The following is a 23,430-nucleotide window of genomic DNA, read 5'->3' on the forward strand; positions in this document are numbered from 1 at the left end:
AACTAAGTAACAGGAAAACATAAAAAAAAACCTTGTCAAACACAGCTAACACGGCTTTTGCTGCTTCTGACGCTAATGTATGCTTTTTGGAACCAACAACAGCAATTTCAGCAACCAGGGATCCAACAGCCTCTTCGCCCGTTTTCTCTGATTCTGCTATGAGTCTATTTGCCAGAATTTGACCTCTTTTAAAGTCTGTCACCTCCTAATAGAATTTAAGCTATTATTTGCGTTATAAATGAATCTATTTAGCAGAGAAACATAATAAAAATCACCAAAACCTGACTTACAGGGAGAGGATACCTTGAATACACAGGGAGGACGCATTACACGAAAGAAAGACGAAAAACTAAGGCAATGATACATAAAAAAGTAACAGGACAATAGAACAGAGTGAAAAGGTTGTCCACTATAAGGCTTCCTGAGTGGAGTAAAAAGAATGATAAAAAAAATGGACTGGTCCATTCTACTATATTTCAAGTGGCTTCCTTCTTACAAGTATCTTATGTGAACATAGATACACAAACGTCAAACCTTTGAGGGGGGGGGGGGGCTACCAGATCTTGTGTCAAAAAGGGGGGAATTGGAAAAAAAACATTTTGAGCCAGTACTACCATTTTTTAAGCGACTATTTTATTTAAATAGGCTACAGTTTTTGCTTGTTTTATTCAAGAAGGTTGTTTGAACTTAGGAGGAGATTGCAGAGGGATACTTGCTCACCTAGATTCTGAAAATGAGTTTTTTGGTATTGTCACTGAAAAATAGTTTTTTAGTACTTCAATTGAAAATATTGAAAAAAATGCCCCCCCCCCCCCCTAATCTCTGTAAAGTGACACCACTGTATTTGAACTAATATGTGTGCAAGCATACATTATAATTTGACAGATCAGTATCATACACATTAAATGCATTTTGTTCCTATATGTGGCATTTGGTCCATAGTAACATTTGTCCATTAAGTCTTTTTTTGCAGTTTAGATAAGTGATTCAAATAGTAAAACAAGAAGATAACAATCCTACAAGAAACTCTCCCAATCAATTAATCAATCAGCAAGGGACTACATGGGAAAAACGTAGACCTAGTCAAGCTTGGCATAACCAATTGGGGAAGAGAGCCACTTATGCAAATAGATGAAGAAGGGAGATTCAGGAGGGGCTGTAATTCTAATAAAGCAGTACTCAGGCACATGCCTAGCTAAACTTCTATAAATTGACACAGATGTCTTGCTTTATATCTGCAAATGAATAAAAGTCATAGTTAGACATGAACGTCAATGCTGATTTTAAATACAGATAATAACAGTGAAAGCTTTCTAATTGACTGAATTTTCAATCCTAGGTGACGAACCCTAAACTATAGAACCGGATAGTTGGTTGGGTAATAGTCGCCCATATGAAAATACAGTTTTTTTTACAGTTTTGGTTCAAGGTTCTGAAAGCCTTCAACAACAAAAATTTGAAAATGATAAAAACAATAGTATTCTTGAAATCCAATTAGGTTTTTAACCCTCTTGTTAGAAAATTGTAAATGTTGATTGTGTCCTTCGACTTTTCTTGAGATTCTAATATTTTCAAAAATGTAAATACTATAAAATTGCAACAGAAATTTGCTTACTTGACAGTAAGGGTCTTAAAGCCTGCAAATTTCAAAAAATCTGAATATGATAAAAAAATATAGCAATAATTTCTTGGAATCCAATTAGGTTTTCAACCCTTTTGTTAGATTTTAAATTGTAAATTTGTAATGTTTAACAAATCTTGTTAAATTTTAAATTTTGATTGGGTCCTTCCTCTTTTCTTGAGACTAATGTTTTCAAATATGTAAATACTATAAAATTTGACAATTTGCAATGCAGGAAGACAATAAAAATATTGGCATTTTGACTGGAAACATTAGGCGTCTTGAACTATGATGGTTAGGAGTTTCAGAACAACCTTTGAAGATTCTAGAGTAAAAATAGAATTATTTTCAGCTTTGGTGATAAGAGAATATTCATTGTACTAACAAAAGTTTAAAAAGAAGTAAATTAAAGATTATAATAATTACAGTGGGAATGTAAAATTAACAGTCATAGTAAAGTAAAGTTTTGTAACACATTTTGTCATCCAAAAAAAGAAAGTTTTGTCATCCAAAAAAAGAAAGAAAGAAAAGAAAACAAATACACTACTAAATTTGAGCAAAGTAAAAGTGAAGTTATACAACTGTAAAATAAAGGTATATCACTATACAAAAGTACAGTTATAGTTAAGTATTGTAACAGGCTTTAATCATCCATAAAAATGAAAGAAGGAAAAAAAATTACTAAATTTGACAGTAAGAGCAAGATTAACTGTAATAGTAAAGTTTCGTAACAAGTTTTTGTCATCAAAAAAAAAAAAAAGAAAAAAAAAAGAAAGAAAACAAAACAAATAAACTGCTATATTTGATGGTAACAGCAAGATCTAATAATAGTAACGTTAATGTTTTGTGCTCCAAAAAAAAGAAAGAGAGAAAATAAAACAAATATACTACTAAATTTGATAGTAACAGTAAAGTTTAACAATAACAGTAAAGTTTTGTAACAAGTTTTCATCTTTCAAAAAACGAAAGAAAAAAAAAACAAAAAACAAATAAACTGCTATATTTGACGGTAACATTATGGTCAAATAGGAACTTAAAGTTTTGTAACAAGTTTTGTCATCTAAAAAAAAGAGATAGAAAATAAAAGCAAATATACTACTAAATTTGGCAGTAACAGTAAGTTTTAACAGAAATAGTAATATTTTGCAGCAAGTCTTCATCATCAAAAAAAGAAAACAAAACAAATATACAACTAATTTGACAGTAATAGTAAGGTTTAACAGTACTAATAAAGTTTTGCAACACGTTTTCGTCATCCAAAAAACGAAAGAAAGAAAACAAAACAAATAAAGTGCTGTATTTGACAGTAACATTAAGGTCTAATAGTAACTTAAAGTTTTATAACAAGTTTTGTTACCCAAAAAAAGAGAAAAAAAAAACAAATATTCTACTAAATTTGGCAGTAACAGGAAGGTTTAACAATAATAGTAATGTTTTGTAGCAAGTCTTTGTCATCAAAAAAAAAAAAAAATCAAAACAAATACACAACTAAATTTGACTATAATAGTAAGGTTTAAAAGTACTAATAAAGTTTTGTAACAAGTTTTTGTCATCCAAAAAAACGAAAGAAAGAAAACAAAGCAAATAAATTGCTATATTTGATGGTAACATTAAGGTCTAATAGTAATTTCAAATTTTATAACAAGTATTGTCATCAACAAAAAAAAGAGAAAGAAAACAAAACAAGTATAGTAAGGTTTAACAGTAATAGTAAAGTTTTGTAACAGTTTTTTGTTGTCCAAAAAAAGAAAGAAACAAAACAAATATACTACTATATTTGACAGTAATGGTAAGGTTTAACAGTAATAGTAAAGTTTTATAACAATAAAAAAAGAGAGAAAGAAAAAAACAAATAAACTGCTAAATTTAATGGTAACAGTAAGGTCTAACAGTAGCTGTGAAGTTTTGTAACAAGTTTTTGTGATCCAAAAAAAGAGAGAAAGAAAACAAAACCAATATGCTACTAAATTTGATAGTAAAATTAAGGTTTAACAGTAATAGTAAGGTTTTGTAACAAGTTTTGTCATAAAAAAAGAAGAAAACAAAACAAACATACCACTAAATTTGATAGTAATAGTAAGTTTTAACAGTTGTAATAAAGTTTTGTCATCCAAGAACAACAAAAAAAGAACAAAAATAGCCCAAAAGCTACAAAACACTGAGATTTTCACCTACATTTTTTGTCATAACTCCTGTTGTATGAAGTTGGTCTTTAGCAGCATCCTGGAAATATTTGACTGGCAAAAGATGTTTACTGTTCACAACTGTCTTCAAACATTCATAAAAGCCATGCCTGGAACTGTCAGATCCAGCTGCAAGTCCTTTGAAGAGTCTGTTGATGCAGTATTTTGCCTTATCTGGCACCTCTTTTTCTTTTTTATTCTAAAAATAAGGCCAAAGCTGTATAATTGGGAGTTTTTTTTTTTTTAATCAAACAGTTCGTGGTAACAAACTGTAGTAAGGAGTGACCCGGCTCAATAGAAACCAAAACTCTAAAAAATGGAATTTTGATACCAATAGCTACATCAAAAGAATCGCATTTTAATGCTGATTTTAAATATACAAGTTTCATCAAGTTTAGTCTTACGCATCAAAAGTTACGAGCCTGAGAAAATTTGCGTTATTTTAGAAAATAGGGGGAATAGAATCTTAACGAAAATTACACCATCATATTCAGCATATCAGAGAACCCTAGTGTAGAAGTTTCGACCTCCTATCTACAAAAATGTGGAATTTTGCATTTTTTGCCAGAAGGCAGATCACGGATGCATGTTTATTTGTTTGTTTGTTTTTTTTCCCAGGGGTGATCGTATCGACCCAGTTGTCCTAGAATGTTGCGAGAGGGCTCATTCTAACGGAAATGAAAAGTTCTAGTGCCCTTTTTAAGTGACCAAAAAAATTGGAGGGTAACTAGGCCCCCTCCCACGCTAATTATTTTCCCCAAAATTCTGAGATAGCCATTTTATTCAGCGTAGTCGAAAATCCTTATAACTATGTCTTTGGAGACGACTTAATCCTCCACAGTCCCTGTGGGATGGGCTACAAGTTACAAACTTTGACCAGTGCTTATGTATAGTAATGGTTATTAGGAAGTGTACAGGCGTTTTCAGGAGGATTTTTTGGTTGGAGGGAGGAGTTGAGAAGAGGGGGATATACTGGGGGAACTTTCCATCGAGGAATTTGTCATGGGAGAAGAAAATTTCCATGAAGGGAGTGCAGGATTTACTAGCATTATTTAAAAACAAGAGCTAAGAGCTCATATGGCACTTGTGACGAGGCGAGAAGAGCTAAGAGCCAAGAGATCATATGGTATGAGCTCTAACAAAATTCTAAGAATAAATAGATTGATTTAAAAATGAAACTAAGAGGCTTAATGCCGGTCAGGATTTAAAATAAGAGCTCTGAGTCACGATGTCCTTCTAAATATCAAAATTCATTAAAATCTGATCACCCACTCCTAAGTTATAAATACCTAATTTTTCTAATTTTTCCTCTCCCTTTAGCCCCCCAGATGGTCGAATCTGGGAAAACGACTTTATCAAGTCAAATTGTGCAGTTCCCCGACACGCCTACCAATTTTCATCGTCCTAGCACGTCCAGAAGCACCAAACTCGCCGCATCACTGAACCCCTCCCCCCAACCCCCCCAAAGAGAGCGAATCCATTACGAATCTGTCAATCACGTATCAAGGACATTTGTTTGTTCTATCCACCAAGCTTCATCCCGATTCCTCCACTCCAAGTGTTTTCCCATGATTTCCCCCTCCAACTCCCCCCCCCCAATGTCAAAAGATCTGGTCAGGATTTGAAACAAGAGCTCTGAGACATGAATTCCTTCTAGAAGTCAAATTTCATTAAGATCCAATCATCTATTCGTAAGATTCCCCAGTTTTCACGTTTTCCAAGAATTCCGGTTCCCCCCTCCAACTCCCCCAATGTCACAGGATCTGGTCGGAATTTTAACCCCCCTCCCCCAATTCCACCAAAGAGAGCAGATCCGGTCCGGTTATGTCAGTCACGTATCTTAGACAGGTTTCTATTCTTCCCATCCAGTTTCAACCTGATCTCACCGCTTTAAGTATTTTCTAAGATTTCCGGTCCCCCCAACTGCCCCCCCAATTACACTTGATCCGGTTGAGATTTAAAATAAGAAATCTGAGTTACGAGGTCCTTCTAAATATGAAGTTTCATGAAGATCCAATCACGATCATTTTTTCTTATTTTTCAGAATTAACTCCCCCCCCCCCCCAATAGAGCGGATCCGTTCCAATTATGTAAATCACGTATGTAAGACTTCTGCTTATTTTTCCCACCAAGTTTCATCCCAATCCCTCCAATCTAAGCGTTTTCCATGATTTTAGGTTCCCCTGCCCCAAAGTTCCCCCAATGTTACCAGATCCGGTCAGGATTTAAAATAAGAGCTTTGAGACACGATATCCTTCTAAATATCAAATTTCATTGCGATCCGATCACCCGTTCATAAGTTAAAAATACCTCATTTTTTCTAATCAATAAGAAATAACCCCCCCCCCCCAACTACCCCAAAGAGAGCGGATCTGTTCCGTTTATGTCAATCATCTATCTAAGACTTGTGTTTATTTTTCCCACCAAGTTTCATCCCGATCCCTCCACTCTAAGTGTTTTCCAAGTTTTAGGTTTCCCCCTCCCAACTCCCCTCCCCCCCAATGTCACCAGATCGGGTCAGGTTTAAAATAAGCGTTCTGAGCCACGATATCCTTCTAAATATCAAATTTTATTGAGATCCGATCACTCGTTTGTAAGTTAAAAATGCCTCATTTTTTCCAAGTTTCACCCCAATCCCTCCACTCTAAGTGTTTTCCAAGTTTTAGGTTTCCCCCTCCCAACTCCCCCCCCCAATGTCACCAGATTCGGTCGGGATTTAATATAAGAGCTCAACGACACGATATCCTTCTAAACATCAAACTTCATTGAGATCTGATCACCCGTTTGTAAGTTAAAAATACGTCATTTTTTCTAATTTTTTAGAATTAACCCCCCCCCCCCCAACTACCCCAAAGAGAGCGGATCCGTTCCGATTATGTCAATCTTGTATCTGGGACTTGTGCTTATTTTTCCCATCAAGTTTCATCCCAATCCCTTGACTCTAAGTGTTTTCATCAAGTTTCATCCTGATCCCTCCACTCTAAGTGTTCTCCAAGATTTTTGGTTTCCCCTCCTCCAACTCCCCCCAATGTCATCAGATCCGGTCGGGATTTAAAATAAGAGCTCTGAGACACAATATCATGCCAAACATCAAATTTCATTAAGATCTCATCACCCGCTCATAAGTTAAAAATACTTCATTTTTTCTATTTTTCAGAATCAACTGGCCCTCCACTCCCCCCCCCCAGATGGTCAAATCGGGAAAACGACTATTTCTAATTTAATCTGGTCCGGACCCTGATACGCTTGCCAAATTTCATCGTCCTAGCTTACCTGTAAGATTGCTATATGTCACTTGGTTAATACCAAGTGCCATAAAAACCTAGTGTGAGGTTTTTTTTATCACTTTTTTGAAAAAATATAGAATATAAACCTCACCCCGCTGCCAGCGGGGCTCATGGAGCTTCGCTCTATATATAATGTTACCTGTAAGCAAGCCCACTTTACGCATTTTTAGTTTCATTGAAGGGGGATTTTAGAAAGGTAAAAATAAATGCGCTTCTCTAATAATAACGGAGAAACAATATGCGATCATCAGAATCTTGCTATATGCAGTAATACACACTTTAGAAAACTTGTGACGAAACTAAACATTTACCCTAAGCTGAAATAAACTAACGAAAGAGGGGGGGGGGGGGGTAGTGTCAGATAAACCACCCTGATGTTTGGAAAGACCATAAAATAATTTGTTACTTAGGCCATGTAACATACCAAACAGTCAAGCTGTTAGCTGAATGTACGATCTGACCAAACCGGTTTCATAGCCACAAGGAGAAATGACGGGAGACAAAATGCATTGGACTTGTATGATTTGCGCCAAATATGTGTACATCAGGGGGGTGGGGGTAAGGTTAGGTGTTTAACCCATTTCTGAGATATATTCTCTCCCCCCCCCCTAATTTGCAAATATATAGCCCAAATTATACTATTGTATAAACTAAAGTATTATATTTACATCATGTTTTGGTGTATTTCATTATGATTAACGTAACTACACTTCTTGAGTGTGTTAGGTATAATACATATAATACATATATATATATGAGAACAAAGAAAGGGAACAAAAAATGAAAAGGGAAAAAACAAATAGGTGAAAAAACGAGGATTTTATCAGCCAGTAGCTAAATATTGAAAAACAAGCAAATATTTCGACAAGGACCTCCGCCAAGTCGTCCTCAGTGCTCAAAGAAAACAAAGAAAAAAAAAAAAAAAAAAAAAAAAAAAAAAAAAAAAAAAAAAAAAAAAAAAAAAAAACAGCAAATTCTAACCTTTATAAGTGACCTGCACGAGAGGAAGACAGATACTGACTCAACCAACAAAAAACCAAGTTTAAATCAATGAAAGAGAAGTTACCAATTAGATTGAATAAGTATCCTTTGCCTTGCAACAGATTTCGCCTGTCTACAATTTCGGTTTTCATTATATATGCGGACATGTTGTCTTAAATTAGATTGAGCGGAAATATTCATAGATTCTTTTAATATTAAATTATTATAAATTGGGCTTAAGGAAATATCTCCCGTGTCTCTATTTATAGCCAAATTTCTATTTATATGTTTTTTTATCTCAATAGCCTCTTTAAAAGATTGCGGTAGACCATTTACAGTAGATATTAAAGTTGCCTCTTCAAAAAGAACTAAATGGGCAGGATTTTCGTATATATGCTGGGCCAGAGCTGAATCAAAGTTGTCATTTTTATTTTCCAATCTCAGGGACTTGTCTATTGAAATTTTGTGTTCTTGCAATCGTTCCCCTAGTTGTTGATTGGTCCTTCCAATGTAAAATCTTCCACATGAACAAGGGACTCTGTAGACACCACTGCCTAGTATAGGGTCCGTTTTATCCTTTCCCGAGTTGAAAAAATGTTCAACTTTTTGTTCAGTTTTAAAAGAAACAGAGAGATTATGTCTTTTTAAAATTTTTCCAAGTTTGTCGCTGAGTTTTCATACGTATGGTAATGTAGTGAAAGTTTTTTTCTCAATTGCCAGTGTACCTGAATCAAGGGGGACGGGCTTCCTGTTTTCCTGTTTAATCTTTTTTAATCGTCTATCTATTATATTTTCAATGAGGTTGATTGGGTAGCCATTGCAGAATAGAATGTCCTTAACATAGTCTAACTCGGATTTTACATGATTACGTGAACATATTTTTAGAACCCTGTCGACTAAAGAAATTACTACCCCTCTTTTTACACAAGGAGGGTGATTTGACGAGAAATGTAGATACCGATCATTATGGGTTGGCTTTCTATATATAGAAAAATCCAGGCTGGGAATATTTTTTATAATTAAAACATCCAAGAAAGGGAGCTTTCCTGAATCTTCCAGTTCTATTGTGAATTGAAGATTCGAATCAAAAGAATTCAAATGTGCCAAAAAAACTTTTAGAGAGTTCTGACCATGTTCCCAAACAGCAAGAATATCATCAACGAAACGAAACCAGAGAGAGTATTTTAAGGGGAAACTATGCAAAGCAGACTGTTCTATGAAATCCATGTAAAAATTTGCCAAAAAAGGAGACAAAACAGTGCCCATGGGCAGGCCCTTGACCTGAAGGAAAAATTTTTCTCGAAACCTAAAATATAAAGAGAACTTGTTGCAAAGACGTACAAGCGTCATTATTGTGTCAATTTCCAAGGTTTTGTAATCTGCCCAAGTAGAATTTTCCTCTAATTTTCTTTGTAAGGCCTGTTCACATTTATGGACATCGCATGAAGTGTACATGGAAATTGCATCAAAACTAGATAAGATAGTTTTTTCTGTTATACTATGATTTTTCAGCTTCTCAACAAGATCTATGGAATTTTTTATATAAGATTTCTGTGTTGTTAGAAGATACTTGAAAATTGTTGCTAAGAATTTTCCTACGCCTGTAGCTGGAGAGCTATAACATGCTACAATAGGACGTAACGGAGTATCCTTCTTATGAATTTTGGGTAGACCGTAAAATTTCGGGGCTGAACAACCTTTTGGGTAAAATTTTCTGTACATTTGAGGGGTGATTAGTCTATTATCTTTTAAAATTTCTAATTCTTTCCTCAACTGCTTGGTGTATTTATCTGTGGGATCAGTTTTTATTTCTTTATAAGTATTTTTATCCAATAAAAGGCTATTTATTTTATTTTGATAATCTGCAGAATCCATAATCACAACTGTGTTTAAGAGGCTATTGAGATAAAAAAACATATAAATAGAAATTTGGCTATAAATAGAGACACGGGAGATATTTCCTTAAGCCCAATTTATAATAATTTAATATTAAAAGAATCTATGAATATTTCCGCTCAATCTAATTTAAGACAACATGTCCGCATATCTAATGAAAACCGAAATTGTAGACAGGCGAAATCTGTTGCAAGGCAAAGGATACTTATTCAATCTAATTGGTAACTTCTCTTTCATTGATTTAAACTTGGTTTTTTGTTGGTTGAGTCAGTATCTGTCTTCCTCTCGTGCAGGTCACTTATAAAGGTTAGAATTTGCTGTTTTTTTTTTGTTTTTTTTTTTTTGTTTTTTTTTTTTTTTCTTTGAGCACTGAGGACGACTTGGCGGAGGTCCTTGTCGAAATATTTGCTTGTTTTTCAATATTTAGCTACTGGCTGATAAAATCCTCGTTTTTTCACCTATTTGTTTTTTCTCTTTTCATTTTTTGTTCCCTTTCTTTGTTCTCATATGTCATGCATAGCCAGTATGGTCTCAGAACGTATTTACATATATATAATACATAAGTACCAGTAATTTTCTTTCGAAAGGCCACAGACTAATAGAACCAATTTTCATTGTTTTTTAAGTTAATCACCCACCCCCCCCCCACCTAAAAAACAAACCAAGAGCCTGTGTATGTACCTGCAGTCCTTTGAGTCTACAAGGCTATCGAAATATTCAACACCCGACTTCAGAATAATATCAAAATGATTACCTTGCCCTTTTGAATTATCGATACCGTTCTTTATAGGTAGGAATTTTTTCATACATTTCAGTTACAATTTTATCCTTATCTTTTGACATCGATTCTTTGAATGACTTCCATTTCTGCTCATTAAATTCATGGAAAACGTTTTAAATACGTATTTAAATTGCGCATTTGAAAAGGCGGCCTTTGAAACAGGTGAGCAATAACTGGGGTCTGCGTTGTCTGTGCCCAAAGGACATGGGAACAAATTAAAAGTCAATAGCTAAGTTCATGAATGTAAAATCATCATTGATGACTGTCAGAGTGTAAAAATATTTTCCCTTTACTGTGCTGACTGCATAGATGACTGGAACAGTTACATCTGCGGGACGTTGCTTCTTAGGGAATTCCGATTTCGTCAGCAATAGTTACAGCTTAGGGGTATAAGCCTAGAGAAGGGAACATGTTAAGAAAACGTTTCATAATACGCACAATAGCTGTAGCTAACACCTTTTGCATGGATCCCCCCTATACTTTACCGCCAACCCACCTTCCCCTAAAAAGAAAATATATAGTCCAAATTATATAAAACCAATGCATTCTGTCACCCATCACTTGTTTTCCAGTTCTTCTTTTAAACAGTTACTTCAATTAATAAGTACAAGGTATGAAACAAGAGAGACACATTGGGAGAATAGAGGAGAAATATATAATTTTGACTGTATATTTACACATTAAGGGGGGGGGGGTAAAATATAGGGAGTTCCATGCAAAATCTGTTTGCTACAATTTATATGCATATTGTATTCTTATCATGCTTCCTTCTTAAACATGTTTCCTTCTTAACTCGTAAGTTAAAAATACCTCATTTTTCTAATCTTTCAGAATTAACCCTCGCCCCCACTCCCCCAAAGAGAGCAGATCCGTCCTGGTTATGTCAATCACGTATCTAGGACTTGTGCTTATTTTCCCACCAAGTTTCATCCCGATCCCTCCACTCTAAGCGTTTTCAAAATTTTAGGTCCCCCCCTCAATTCCCCCAATGTCACCGGATCCAGTCAGGATTAAAAATAAGAGCTCTGAGACACGATATACTTCCAAACTTCAAATTTCATTAAGATCCGATCACTCCTTTGTAAGTTAAAAATACCTCATTTTTCTAATTTGTGCAGAATTAACCCTCCCCAACTCCCCCAAAGAGAACGGATCCGTTGCGGTTATGTCAATCACGTATCTAGGACTTGTGCTTATTTTTCCCACCAAGTTTCATCCCGATCCCTCCACTCTCAGCGTTTTCCGAGATTTTAGGCCCCCCCCTCAATTCCCCCCAATGTCACCAGATCCAGTCGGGATTTAAAATAAGACCTCTGAGACACGATATCCTTCCGAATTTCATTGAGATTTGATCACTCCTTCATAAGTTACAAATACCTCATTTTTTCTATTTTTTCAGAATTAACCCTAGCCCCCCCCCACTCCCCAAAAAAGACAAGATCCGTTCCGGTTATGTCAATTATGTATCTAGGACTTGTGCTTATTTTTCCCACGAAGTTTCATCCCGATCCCTCCACTCTAAGTGTTTTCCAAGTTTTAGGTTTCCCCCTCCCAACTCCCCACCCCTGTCACCAGATCCGGTCGGGATTTAAAATAAGAGCTAAGACACGATATCCTTCTAAACATCAAATTTCATTGAGATCCAATCATTTGTAAGTTGAAAATACCTCATTTTTTCTAATTTTTAAGAATTACTCCCCCCCAACTACACCAAAAAGAGCGAATCAGTTCCGATTATGTCAATCATGTATCTGGGACTTGCGCTTATTTTTCCCATCAAGTTTCATCCCAATCCCTTGACTCTAAGTGTTTTCCAAGATTTTAGGTTTCCCCCCTCCAACTCCCCCCAATGTCATCAGATCCGGTCGGGATTTAAAATAACAGCTCTGAGACACAATATCATTCCAAACATCAAATTTCATTAAGATCCAATCACCCACTCATAACTTAAAAATACTTCATTTTTTCTATTTTTTCCAAATTAACCGGCCCCCCACTCCTCCCCAGATTGTCAAATCGGGAAAACGACTATTTTTAATTTAATCTAGTCCGGTCCCTGATACGCTTGCCAAATTTCATCATCCTAGCTTACCTGGAAGTGCCTAAAGTAGCAAAACCGGGACTTTAGGTTTCCCCCCTCCAACTCCCCCCAATATCATCAAATCCAGTCGGGATTTAAAATAACAGCTCTGAGTCACAATATCATTCCAAACATCAAATTTCATTAAGATCCAATTACCCTCTCATAAGTTAAAAATACTTCATTTTTTCTATTTTTTTGCAAATTAACCGCCCCCCCCCCAGATGGTCAAATTGGGAAAACGACTATTTCTAATTTAATCTGGTCCGGTCCCTGATATGCTTGCCAAATTTCATCGTCCTAGCTTACCTGGAAGTGCCTAAAGTAGCAAAACCAGGACCGACAGACCGACAGACAGACAGACCAACAGAATTGGCAATTGCTATATGTCACTTGGTTAATACCAAGTGCCATAAAAAACAATGAAAAAATTAATATGAAAAAGTTTTTTTTTCAGCAGGAAGTAAGGAGCAGCATTAAAACTTAAAACGAACAGAAATTATTACCCATATGAGGGCCTCACCTCCTCCTAATACCTTGCTCTTTACGCTGAAGTATTTTTAGTAATGTCAACTATTTATTCTGTGGCTTTTGTGATTCAGGGGTCATTCTTAATGAATTGGGACAAAATTTAAGATTTGGTGTAAAGAGAGAGGTACTGATGAGGGGGCAAACTCTCTCATATGTGTAATAAAAACATGAGAATAAAAAATTCTTTATGTAAGCTAATTTATAAGTTATGTATATCTTTTACTAATAAAAAGATTTGTAAAAATTAAAAGTTCTAGTTGCCTTTTTCATTAACCAAAAAATTGGAGGGCAACTAGGCTTCCTCCCCATTCTTTTTTTCTCAAAATCATTCAATCAAAATTATGAGAAAGCCATTTAGCCAAAAAAAAAAAAATTAAAAATCTGCAAATTCCTCTGCAGAGCCAAAATCAAAACATGTATTGATTCAAAAACGTTCAGAAATTAAATAAAAAAAACAAGTTTTTTCAACTGAAAGTAAGGAGCAACATTAAAACTTAAAACAAACAGAAATTACTTCATATATGAAAGGGGCTGCTTCCTCATCAACGCCCCACTCTTTACGCTAAAGTTTTTTACTGTTTTAAAAAGAAGAGCTGAGAGAAAGAGTCAAACTTTAGCGTAAAGAGCGGGGCGTTGATGAGGAAGCAGCCCTTTTCATATACAAAGTAATTTCTGTTTGTTTTAAGTTTTAATGTTGCTCCTTACTTTCAGTTGAAAAAACTTGTTTTTTTTATTTAATTTACAATATAAGATCCAAGGGCATGTTTCAATGAAACAAATGTTTAGTAAGAGATAAAGCCATTAAAACTGAGAGCTTCAAATACATTATAGTCAAAATAGGTGGCAGTAGTAATACACATAATTAATAAGTTTTTCTACTTGGATTACACATATATTTCTGAGAGCTTAAAATATGAATTTTCAATGTAAAATTAATTTCTTGGTTTTTAACTGATTAAAATTGACAACAAGTAGCATTTAGTTACAGTTCAATAGCACAGTTTAAATTGTTACTTAGGCTAGAAAATGGATATTTGCAATCTGAAATGAAACTCTAGATTGGACATGGTTTATGCTTTTGTAGGGGTGAATTCAGAGGTAATATGGGCATCCATGACAATCTCTACAAAGGGGTGAGTAACCATATCTAGAAAGGAATTTGGTAATAAACAATTCTTACTTCATAGCCTAATATCTTCAAACATGTTGTAAAGAGATTTTATCAGAGCTGCCTATGCTACTTTTATTTGTTCTTTTTATATAGACACCATAATTTACCAATTTTTTATGGTTTACATTGCTATGGGTTGTTTGGGTGGCTATGGCAACCAGGCCCAGGCACCAGAAACAAAATGCCAAGCTTAAACAAATAATCAACATCAAGGAAAGCAGTAGGCTAAGGAGTAGGCCTACAAAGCATAAATGAAAAAGATGGTGAGAGAATTTAATGGACTTAGTTTGTAGGCTATTCAAAACATTTAGCAGTAAAATTCTAGTTAATTGACTTCTTGCTATCTTGGAAAGGGTTTAGGTAAGGAAAATGAAACTTTCAGGGATGGGTCTATAGGCTAAAGTATGTCCTGGGAAGGTATTTTAAAGCACCCACCTCCACTCCTTCTCCCTCTAGAGGGCTTTGAAATTTGCCGACATGACAAGTCTATTACCTTAAATTACAGCTTGGAGCAATATAAGGATTTTTCCTTGTAGAAACTCCAGAGTTGATAACACATGACACATAGTTGAATACATACACTTGACTAGTGGTTTGATGTTGCTGATTTGAGTGCTTCCCAGTTATACTTCCATTTCATTGTCAAGATGGTTCTTTAAGCTGTCTGTGGTTTGGGCAGCAATGGTATCTGGCAGTAATTTGTTCCAGAGGTTGGCAACATGGTTGGTAAGAAAATGGGTGTGTTGCTTCTTTGAGGAGAAATGCCTGGATAACTTCAAGTTATGTCCCCTTGTACAAGAATCCTGAGACGCCAGAGGAAGAAGACCAGGAACAGCCTTTGAATTAATAAGTTTATGAACCAGAATAGCATCACCCTGTCTTCTTCTATAAACCAGAGTTGGGAGTTTCAGCTTGCATAGCCTTGTAGGGTAAGGGAGCTCATGCAGTCCACTCACCATCTTAGTGGCTCTACTCTGGACATCTTCAAGAATTTTAACATCTTTTTTGAAAAAGGGGGATGCAAGGACCATGCCTGTCTCAAGCCTTGGCCAAACAAGTCCTTTATACAAAAGGCTCAGAATTTTAGGAGAACAGGAGGATATTGTTCTTTTTGTGAACCCTAGTGATGAGCTAGCTGATGCTGCTGCCTTCTTTGAATGAGTGCTGAATTTAAGATCATTGTCAACAATTACTCTTAGGTCATGTTCTTCCAACACTGGAGAAAGGAGCTGACCATAAAGAGAGTAAGTTGTATTGATATTCCTGTGCCCAAAGTGTAAAACATGACATTTTGACACATTGAAAGTGAGTAGCCAAGATTTTGCCCACATACTAAGGAGATCAGGGTCATTTTGAAGTTGGGAAGTATCTTCAAGAGTGTTGAAGTTACTAGTGTTAAAAATGTGTTGTGTTACTAGTTGCTTTTTCTCTGCCTTTAGTTTTGAAAATGCAATTCCAGTTATCTGAGTAGAATTTTTAGCCATATTAATGTTTTTTTTCAAAATTTAGGAAATGTAGGCTATTTGCATATCTTTAAACCCTTATAAAACAGAATTGAGCAAAGTTATGAAGCTGAAAACAATTTTGTTGTACTTCAATTAAGCAAAAGATCTATTTTGCAAGGTTTCACTTTTATAACACACATATATTTTTAAAGGTCATCAAAGGTCAGGGCCCCCTAGAGGGAGAAGGAGTGGAAGTAATTGCTTCAAAAAATCTTCCCAGGACATACTTTAATCTGTAGATTCATCCCTGAAAATTTAATTTTCCTAATCTAAACCCTTTCTGGGATAGAAAGAAGTCAATTAACTAAAATTTTACCTACCTAGCCTTTTTTGGTGACTTCAATGTATCCATATATCTTTTAACAAATTTGGTACTAGATGTAAAATTTTTATCAACACTGCTAAGCAGAATGATTTACCTGGAGTAAACCCCTTATTATCCCAGATAATTTATTTATGCATGCTTTTTGTTTCTTTTTATCTTCAGCTTTTAATTCCCAAAAGAGATTAAGAGTTTTCTCATCAACTTCTCTGGCTGTCATGCTTGAGTAGGGTGAAAATTACATTTAAATTATTTGCTGGAAATCAACAACGCTTATTTCTTCCGTCGTCTTTTTCGGGCTCTTTTTCCAGTGGTGAGTAGTTGATTTTCAGGCGAAATGGTGTAGATGATGTGTGTCGGATTTTTAGATGGCTGATTTTTCTTCGCCGACTGATTCCGATTTTCTTTTTAAGGGAAACTTTCAAATCTGATAAAAACACCTTGATAGACATATCGTTCAAATCTGAATAAAAATATAGCCCTGATACTGGGACTTTAAAAGTACCTACTAGAGAATAATACATGTAAATTTGAGGAAAACTTGAAACAAGCAACGATACTAAAAATCAATAGAATCAAAGATTTTTCTCAAATTTTTAAATCTCTTGTTTTTCAATAAACGATAGCGGTCGGTACCGTTTTGTGATACCTATTGTTTTACTCCAGGAAACCCAGTAATCACACCATCATACTCATATACTGAAATTTTATAATTGATAAGAGATATTGATATTTGATAATTTTTTATTTATGAAAGTAAAAAAAGTGAAACTATTTAAAACGTGTTTTCTTTCAGTAAAGCACAAATTTTGTTCTGGTCTTGAGAAGGCATAAGGGTTATCAGCCACACTAATGTTTATTTTTCCTCGTTTTGAGTTTGACTCGGTTATTTATTGTAATTTCTGTTCGTTTTGAGTTTGATTTATTTATTGATAGTGATTTGTGGTACTTGTACGCTTGGAAGATTATTTTACTTTATTTCCGCTCATTTTTGGAAGTAGTTTTGTGGAAAAAGTTTTTAAAATTAACTTGTTCGTTATTTATCGACATAGTATTTTTCGCAGAAAAAATTATATTTCGTACCTTATCAGTTTTTTAAATATAAGAATCCATAATTTGGGTTGCTATTTACATGTAAAAAAATTTTCAACATTTTTTAATCCAGCATAAACAGTATCTTTTAATTTAATTTAATTACCCCTGAAGTTTACCTAAAAAATACAACAATATCATTCCCAAAAATTTCTATTGTAAGAGTAGAAATAATAGTAGTAATAGCCCAAAAGTTTTAACTTAATACTCCCAGTGGATCTCAATGTATTGCTAAAGTGCATTTTCGGCAACCATAAGCAAAGTCGCTTTTGATTTAGTTTAAAGAAACATTTATTTTTGAGGCACAATAGTCTAATTGTATAATTGTGGGGAGTTATCATACCAAATATCTCCAAAGACATAGTTGCTGGCCTGTTCTAGTATGCTGAACAAAGTGGCTGTTTCAAAATTTGAGTGTATGTGCTTGGAAAATGTATGGGCTTGAGAGAATTGCTGCTTAATCTCCAGTCTCTCTTACTCTTAAAAATACCACCAGAACTAATATTTCATCAAATTAGCTCGTTTAAAACCTTCAACGATATTTTTAGCTGTTATAAAATGATGCAGTCTATGATATTGCCTATATGCCCTTTTGACAACCTGCAGGCACACAGTTTTTTCGCCTAATTGAAACTCCTTGTAAACTTTCCCTTAAAAGATTTACCTTGATACCCTTAGCGTCATTAGTTACAGCAACAGCAACTGTAGTCGTACTATTAAAAGTATACAATTAGTGCCTTCTGGCTAGTTCAAAATCCCCCAAAACTTACCATTAAAGGTGTAACTTAATAATTTATTTTTTTGTTTAGATATTGCTGTGTCAGCTTTTTGAAAGTCAAGATACTCATAGTTTATTTTGATTTAAGTTAACATCCGCCTGAATGTACCTGAAAAGCTTACATTAATACCCTTAGATTGCACAGTAGCAATAGCTGTAGCAGCATTAGTGGAAGTATACGCATTGTATCTTTGGTTTCTTCAACATCCGCTTCAACACACTCTGAAATTTTCAACTTAATACCATCAACCGTTCTTGAAATATTTCTGATGTGTCCGCTTGGCAACCTGTGTGGGCATAGTGTGTTTCGATTCAGTTTCATTTAGCTACTATACGTCCCAAAATTTTCACGTAATAATCCATAGTTTTAACAACGGCGGAAGGAGTATTAGCAGTAGTAGTAATGGAAGTAGTTATGGTAGTAACAATGGTAGTAGTTATGGTAGTAACAATGGTAGCAGCATGAAGCAGAAGCAGTAGCATTAGATTAAAAATGTTTTCTTTTGGTTAGTTCAACATCCATCACACCAAGCCCTGTTAGTTTTAACTTCACACACCAAACTGTTCCCAAGATACGGCTATTACACCCGCTTGATAGCTTCAAATAGAACACGTGTTGTGATTCAGTTCACCTGACCCCTCAAAATTAATTGAAAATTTCACCTTTATACCCCCAGGTAGAGTTGTAATAGTAGTCACAATAATAGTATTGATATTACTAGTAATAGTATTAACATTTTGCCTTTTGATCAGCAGAACATTCCACTCATTAAGTCATAGAGGTTTTAACTTAGTACAATTAGCAGTTGCAATGACTTTGGTGATATGTCATTTTGATAGCCTGTTTGTAGCCTGATAGCAGTAGTGTGCATATACTTTCTTTTGGTGAGATGATATTCCCCTTTAAGTATTCTTTGAAAGTTCCAGCTTTATGCCAAAATCAATTTTTGGGACACGTTATTTTGACAATTGGCATGCATATAGCGTATTTTGATTTAGCCCTAATTTCCCGTTAATTCTTTAAATAGATTAGTCTGGTAGAAATAGTAGTGGTAGCTGTACTAGCATTGGTAGCATGCAAATATGGTCTTTTTTATTGTCTCCCTTATCATTCATTGAATGTTCCAAATTAAAATACTTAGCTATTCCAGTGTTACACCCTTTTGTCTACCCTAAGGCGCATAATGTGTTTTGATTTACTTCACAATTCTCCCTGAAAGGCTCACAGGAATGCTCTTCGTCGTCTTGTAAGGTAAAGTTAAAACATACATACCTTCTCAATAACATATACTGTGTGTAATCAATGAACAAAGTGCCTAGCCTACAGCCTTTGCCCTGCGGACTTCGAGCAGGTTGAGATCCCCAAAGAGATAATTACTAGACTTGTCAAAAAGGCTGAACAAAAAAAATGTCTTAAAATTTCGATTGGATACATTTTGAGGAATGATAGGCTTGATGGGGCTAATTGCCCTCCAACCATTTTTTACTATTAGAAAGGGCACTAGAACTTCATAATTCCAATCAAATGAGCTCCATCTGATCCAAAGCCTATACGACCACTGGCTACCAAATAACCTTATATGGCCTGGGGCATAAATTACAACCGTTGCACATGAGCTCTGGGGGATTGTGTCCACCCTAAAACATCGCTGTATGATTTTTGGACATTTGGCGACAAAAAGGCTGTCTCACAATTTCAGTTGATTGTGTCTCGAAAAAAGAGTATGTCAGGGATGGGGGCTAGCTGCTCTTTGTCATGCTTGACTCTTAAAAAGAAGCTAGAACTATCCATTTTAAATTAAATGACCCTCTTCTAAAGTTTACACGACCACCCCTCGCATAAAAACCTAATATACTCCAGGGGCATAACTTTCAGTCCTTACCTTCAAACTCTGGCGGATTCTTTCCACCCCAAAGGCCTTACTATATGATCTTTGGAGGATTTTTGAAAAAATAGCTACTTAAAACGTTATCGGAAGCTTTTATGAAAAATAAGACGTAGGGAGCGGCAGCCCCTGATCTCTTTGACTCTTAAAACGACCACCCTTTACATAAGAGCCTTATATGCCATCGGCGAATAGCTTAAAATCCCTGTGCTGAGGACTGTAGGGGGGGGGGGGCGTTGTGTCATTCTTAAAGCCATAAATTCTAGACCTTTCAACAACAATAAACAAAATAGCATGCAAAAGTTTGTGATACCTTGGATGTAAAGGAAGATTTGTTTAGTGAGGAAGAATTAGCGACAGTACTAAAAGGATTAAAAAATAATAAGGCCCCAGGTGCTGATAGTATGATTAATGAATTTCTTAAATATGGTGGCTCTGAGGTTAGGAATAAGCTACAGAAGATTATGAATATGATTTTTGAAAAAGGGAAGTACCCAATGATTTTAGGAAAACCTTAATTAAACCACTGTATAAGAAAGGTGACAAGAGTGAGTGTCGTAATTATCGAGGCATTAGTCTGGTCTCTGTAGGTAGCAAATTACTGAGTAATATGATACTTTTTAGACTGAGAGATGCTGTAGACAAAGTTTTAAGGGAAGAACAATGCGGTTTTAGAAAAGGACGAGGATGTGTCGACCAAGTTTTCACTCTTAGGTTAAAAATTGAGAAGTCCCTTCGTTGTCAAACACCTCTGGTCCTCAGTTTTATCGATTATGAACAAGCTTTCGATTCTGTTGATAGAAGAGCGTTAGCAAAAGTCTTATCGTTATATGGTATACCAGAAAAATACATTAAAGTGATTTGTGATATGTACGAGAATAATACTGCTGCGGTTAAAGTAGGAGATGAGGTTAGCAACTGGTTTTGTATTAAGTCAGGAGTTAAGCAGGGTTGTGTTCTATCCCCCTTTATATGGATAATTTTGATGGACTTAGTCTTAAGGAGCACAGAAAAGGCAATTGGATACCACAGAATCAAATGGAGAGGAAAACACTCCTGGACTTAGATTATGCTGATGATTTAAGCATATTAGATGAAAGTGTGAGCAAAATGAATGAATTTTTAGAGGTTTTGCGAGTTCAGGGTGCTAAAATAGGCTTGAAAATTAATGTTAAGAAGAATAAGACACTAAGGCTAGGAATAAGTGAAGATGAACAGGTGCCGTTAGGTAACGAAAAGATTGATCAGGTTGGGAGCTTCAGTTACCTTGGTAGTGTTATTAGTAAAGATGGTAGGAGCAGTGAAGATGTTAAAGGTAGAATAGCTAAGGCTCAGGATGTTTTTTCACAGTTAAAAAAAAGTTTGGAAGAATAGAAAGATAAGTCTGCAAACCAAGATTAGAATATTGGAAGCTACAGTAATACAGTGGTCAAATATGGCTCTGAAGCATGGGCGCTCCGAAAAGCAGATGAAAATTTACTAGATGTTTTCCAGAGAAATTGCCTATGGATTTTTCTGGGTACCCGGCTGACTGACCCTATTTCAAACAGTAGGTTGTACGAAAAATGTTGTTCAATCCCGCTTTCTAGGGCTATAATGAAAGAAAGGTTGAGATGGCTAGGCCACGTTCTACGGCTGAAGAATGACAGATTACTGAAGATTGTCCTTTTTGACCAACCGTCTGGGGCTACACGGAAAGCAGGTCGTCCTTGTCTGGGTTCATAAATAAAGATTTAAAGGAAACGGGAATTTCCTGGGAGGGTGTAAAGAGGGAGGCTGTAAATAAATTAGGTTGGAGGAGGACCGTGCGTAGTTGTGTTGGCCTCAGGCGGCTTGGAGCTGCAGTGAGTTATTAGTAGTAGTAGTAGTAGTATCTCAAAATTTAATCAGATGTGTTTTGGGAATTGATGGGGTGGGGAGGGGAGCTCATTGCTGTCCAGTCATTTTGACTTATAAAAAAGGATCTTCCCCTTTCAATTTCCATTCGAATGAGCCTTTTCTGAAGCTTCTTTGACAGCAAATGGTCATTTCAAAATTTCTATCAGATGCCTTTCGGGGAAAAATGGGTTGGAGGCATCCACCCTTTGATTACTTTTAATCTAAAAAAGGACACTAGAGCTTCCGATTACCAATCCAAGAAGCCCCCCTCCAAAGCTTATACGAGCACCCTTTTTATTTAAACCGTATATGCACCCTGGACATAAGTTGCGTTTCTTGCCCTGAGGGCTGTAGGGGAAGGGGTGTCATCCTCAAAGACGTAACTTCTGAACCTTTCAATTAGATTCAGCAAAATTGCTATCTCAAAATTTTGATTCGATGTTTTCGGGTATGTTGTGGGCGTGCGAGGGGGGTTAGTTGCCCTCCAAACACTTTCGACTATTAAAAAGGGCACTAGCTATTTTAATTTTCAGTTGAATGAGCCCTTTTTAAAGTTTCTAAGACAACAAATGGCTATTACAACATTTCTATCAGATACATTTCAGGGAATAAAAAGTGTGGAGGGGTCCACCTTTCTATCCACCCTTCCACCCTTCTATCAGTCTCAATTTTAAAAGAGGCACTAGAGCTTCTTATCACTAATCCGATAAGCAGGATCTAAAATTTATACGATTACCCTTTCTGTATATACCTAATCTGCCCCCAGGTCATCCGGGTCACAGCGGTAGCTAGCAACCTGGTAAAAGACGATCAAGGCCCCTAATAAAAATGAAATAGCCCTTAGCTCCAAAGACTAGAATCATATAAAAAACGAAGTAAACTGTTAGGACCGCCTTGTCCGATACTCCTATATAGCAAACTAAAAGTCCCTTAGCTTGAACAACAAAGAAAATATCTTGGCTTGAAAAATAAGAAAAGATGCTTGAAATGCGAAATTCCACATCAACAGCAGGTTTATATTTTTTCTTTACGTTTTTTTCACAGCCAACTGGGTGCTAGAACATAATAGAAGGCTGTTTAATGGCCTTTTTCAAAGAATATTCCTGCATTTAGAATTTTTTTAATTAACAAATACAGTTTTTAATATAAGATCTATTTTTTTATGAAACAGCTACATTTTCATGCTCAAGATTGATGAATGACGTCATAATTGTCATAATAAAGGGCGGTTTAATGGCTCACTTTAAAGGAAATTCCTGTATATGGAATTTTTTTTAATTACAAAAAACAATTTTTAATTTAAATAAATTTTTACGAAAAACTATATTTTAGTATAGAATTGGAGTAACGAATGTTAATTCGTTTGCACCATCTCGCATAAGAAGATCAGAATAGTTTTTTTATCATTATAAAAATATGTAGATATAGTTATATAATA

At 35.4% G+C, this 23,430-nt stretch overlaps 1 protein-coding gene across 1 annotated transcript in view; it reads right to left on the bottom strand.

Annotated features, from left to right (window-relative positions):
* LOC136026150 (myb-binding protein 1A-like) overlaps positions 1-16,619 on the bottom strand; it is a 91,792-nt gene extending 75,173 nt beyond the window's left edge. The window contains exons 1-3 of the mRNA XM_065702453.1: positions 16,456-16,619; positions 3,797-4,003; positions 32-205 (exon numbers count right to left, since the gene is read on the bottom strand). Of these exons, the coding sequence (XP_065558525.1) occupies positions 32-205; positions 3,797-4,003; positions 16,456-16,578 (504 nt within the window). The 5' untranslated portion in view covers positions 16,579-16,619. The remainder of the gene's footprint in view (positions 1-31; positions 206-3,796; positions 4,004-16,455) is intronic.
* Between the last annotated feature and the right edge of the window lie 6,811 nt (positions 16,620-23,430).

Source organism: Artemia franciscana, chromosome 4, assembly GCF_032884065.1.
Source record: "Artemia franciscana chromosome 4, ASM3288406v1, whole genome shotgun sequence".
In the NCBI taxonomy this organism is placed as follows: Eukaryota; Metazoa; Arthropoda; class Branchiopoda; order Anostraca; family Artemiidae; genus Artemia; species Artemia franciscana.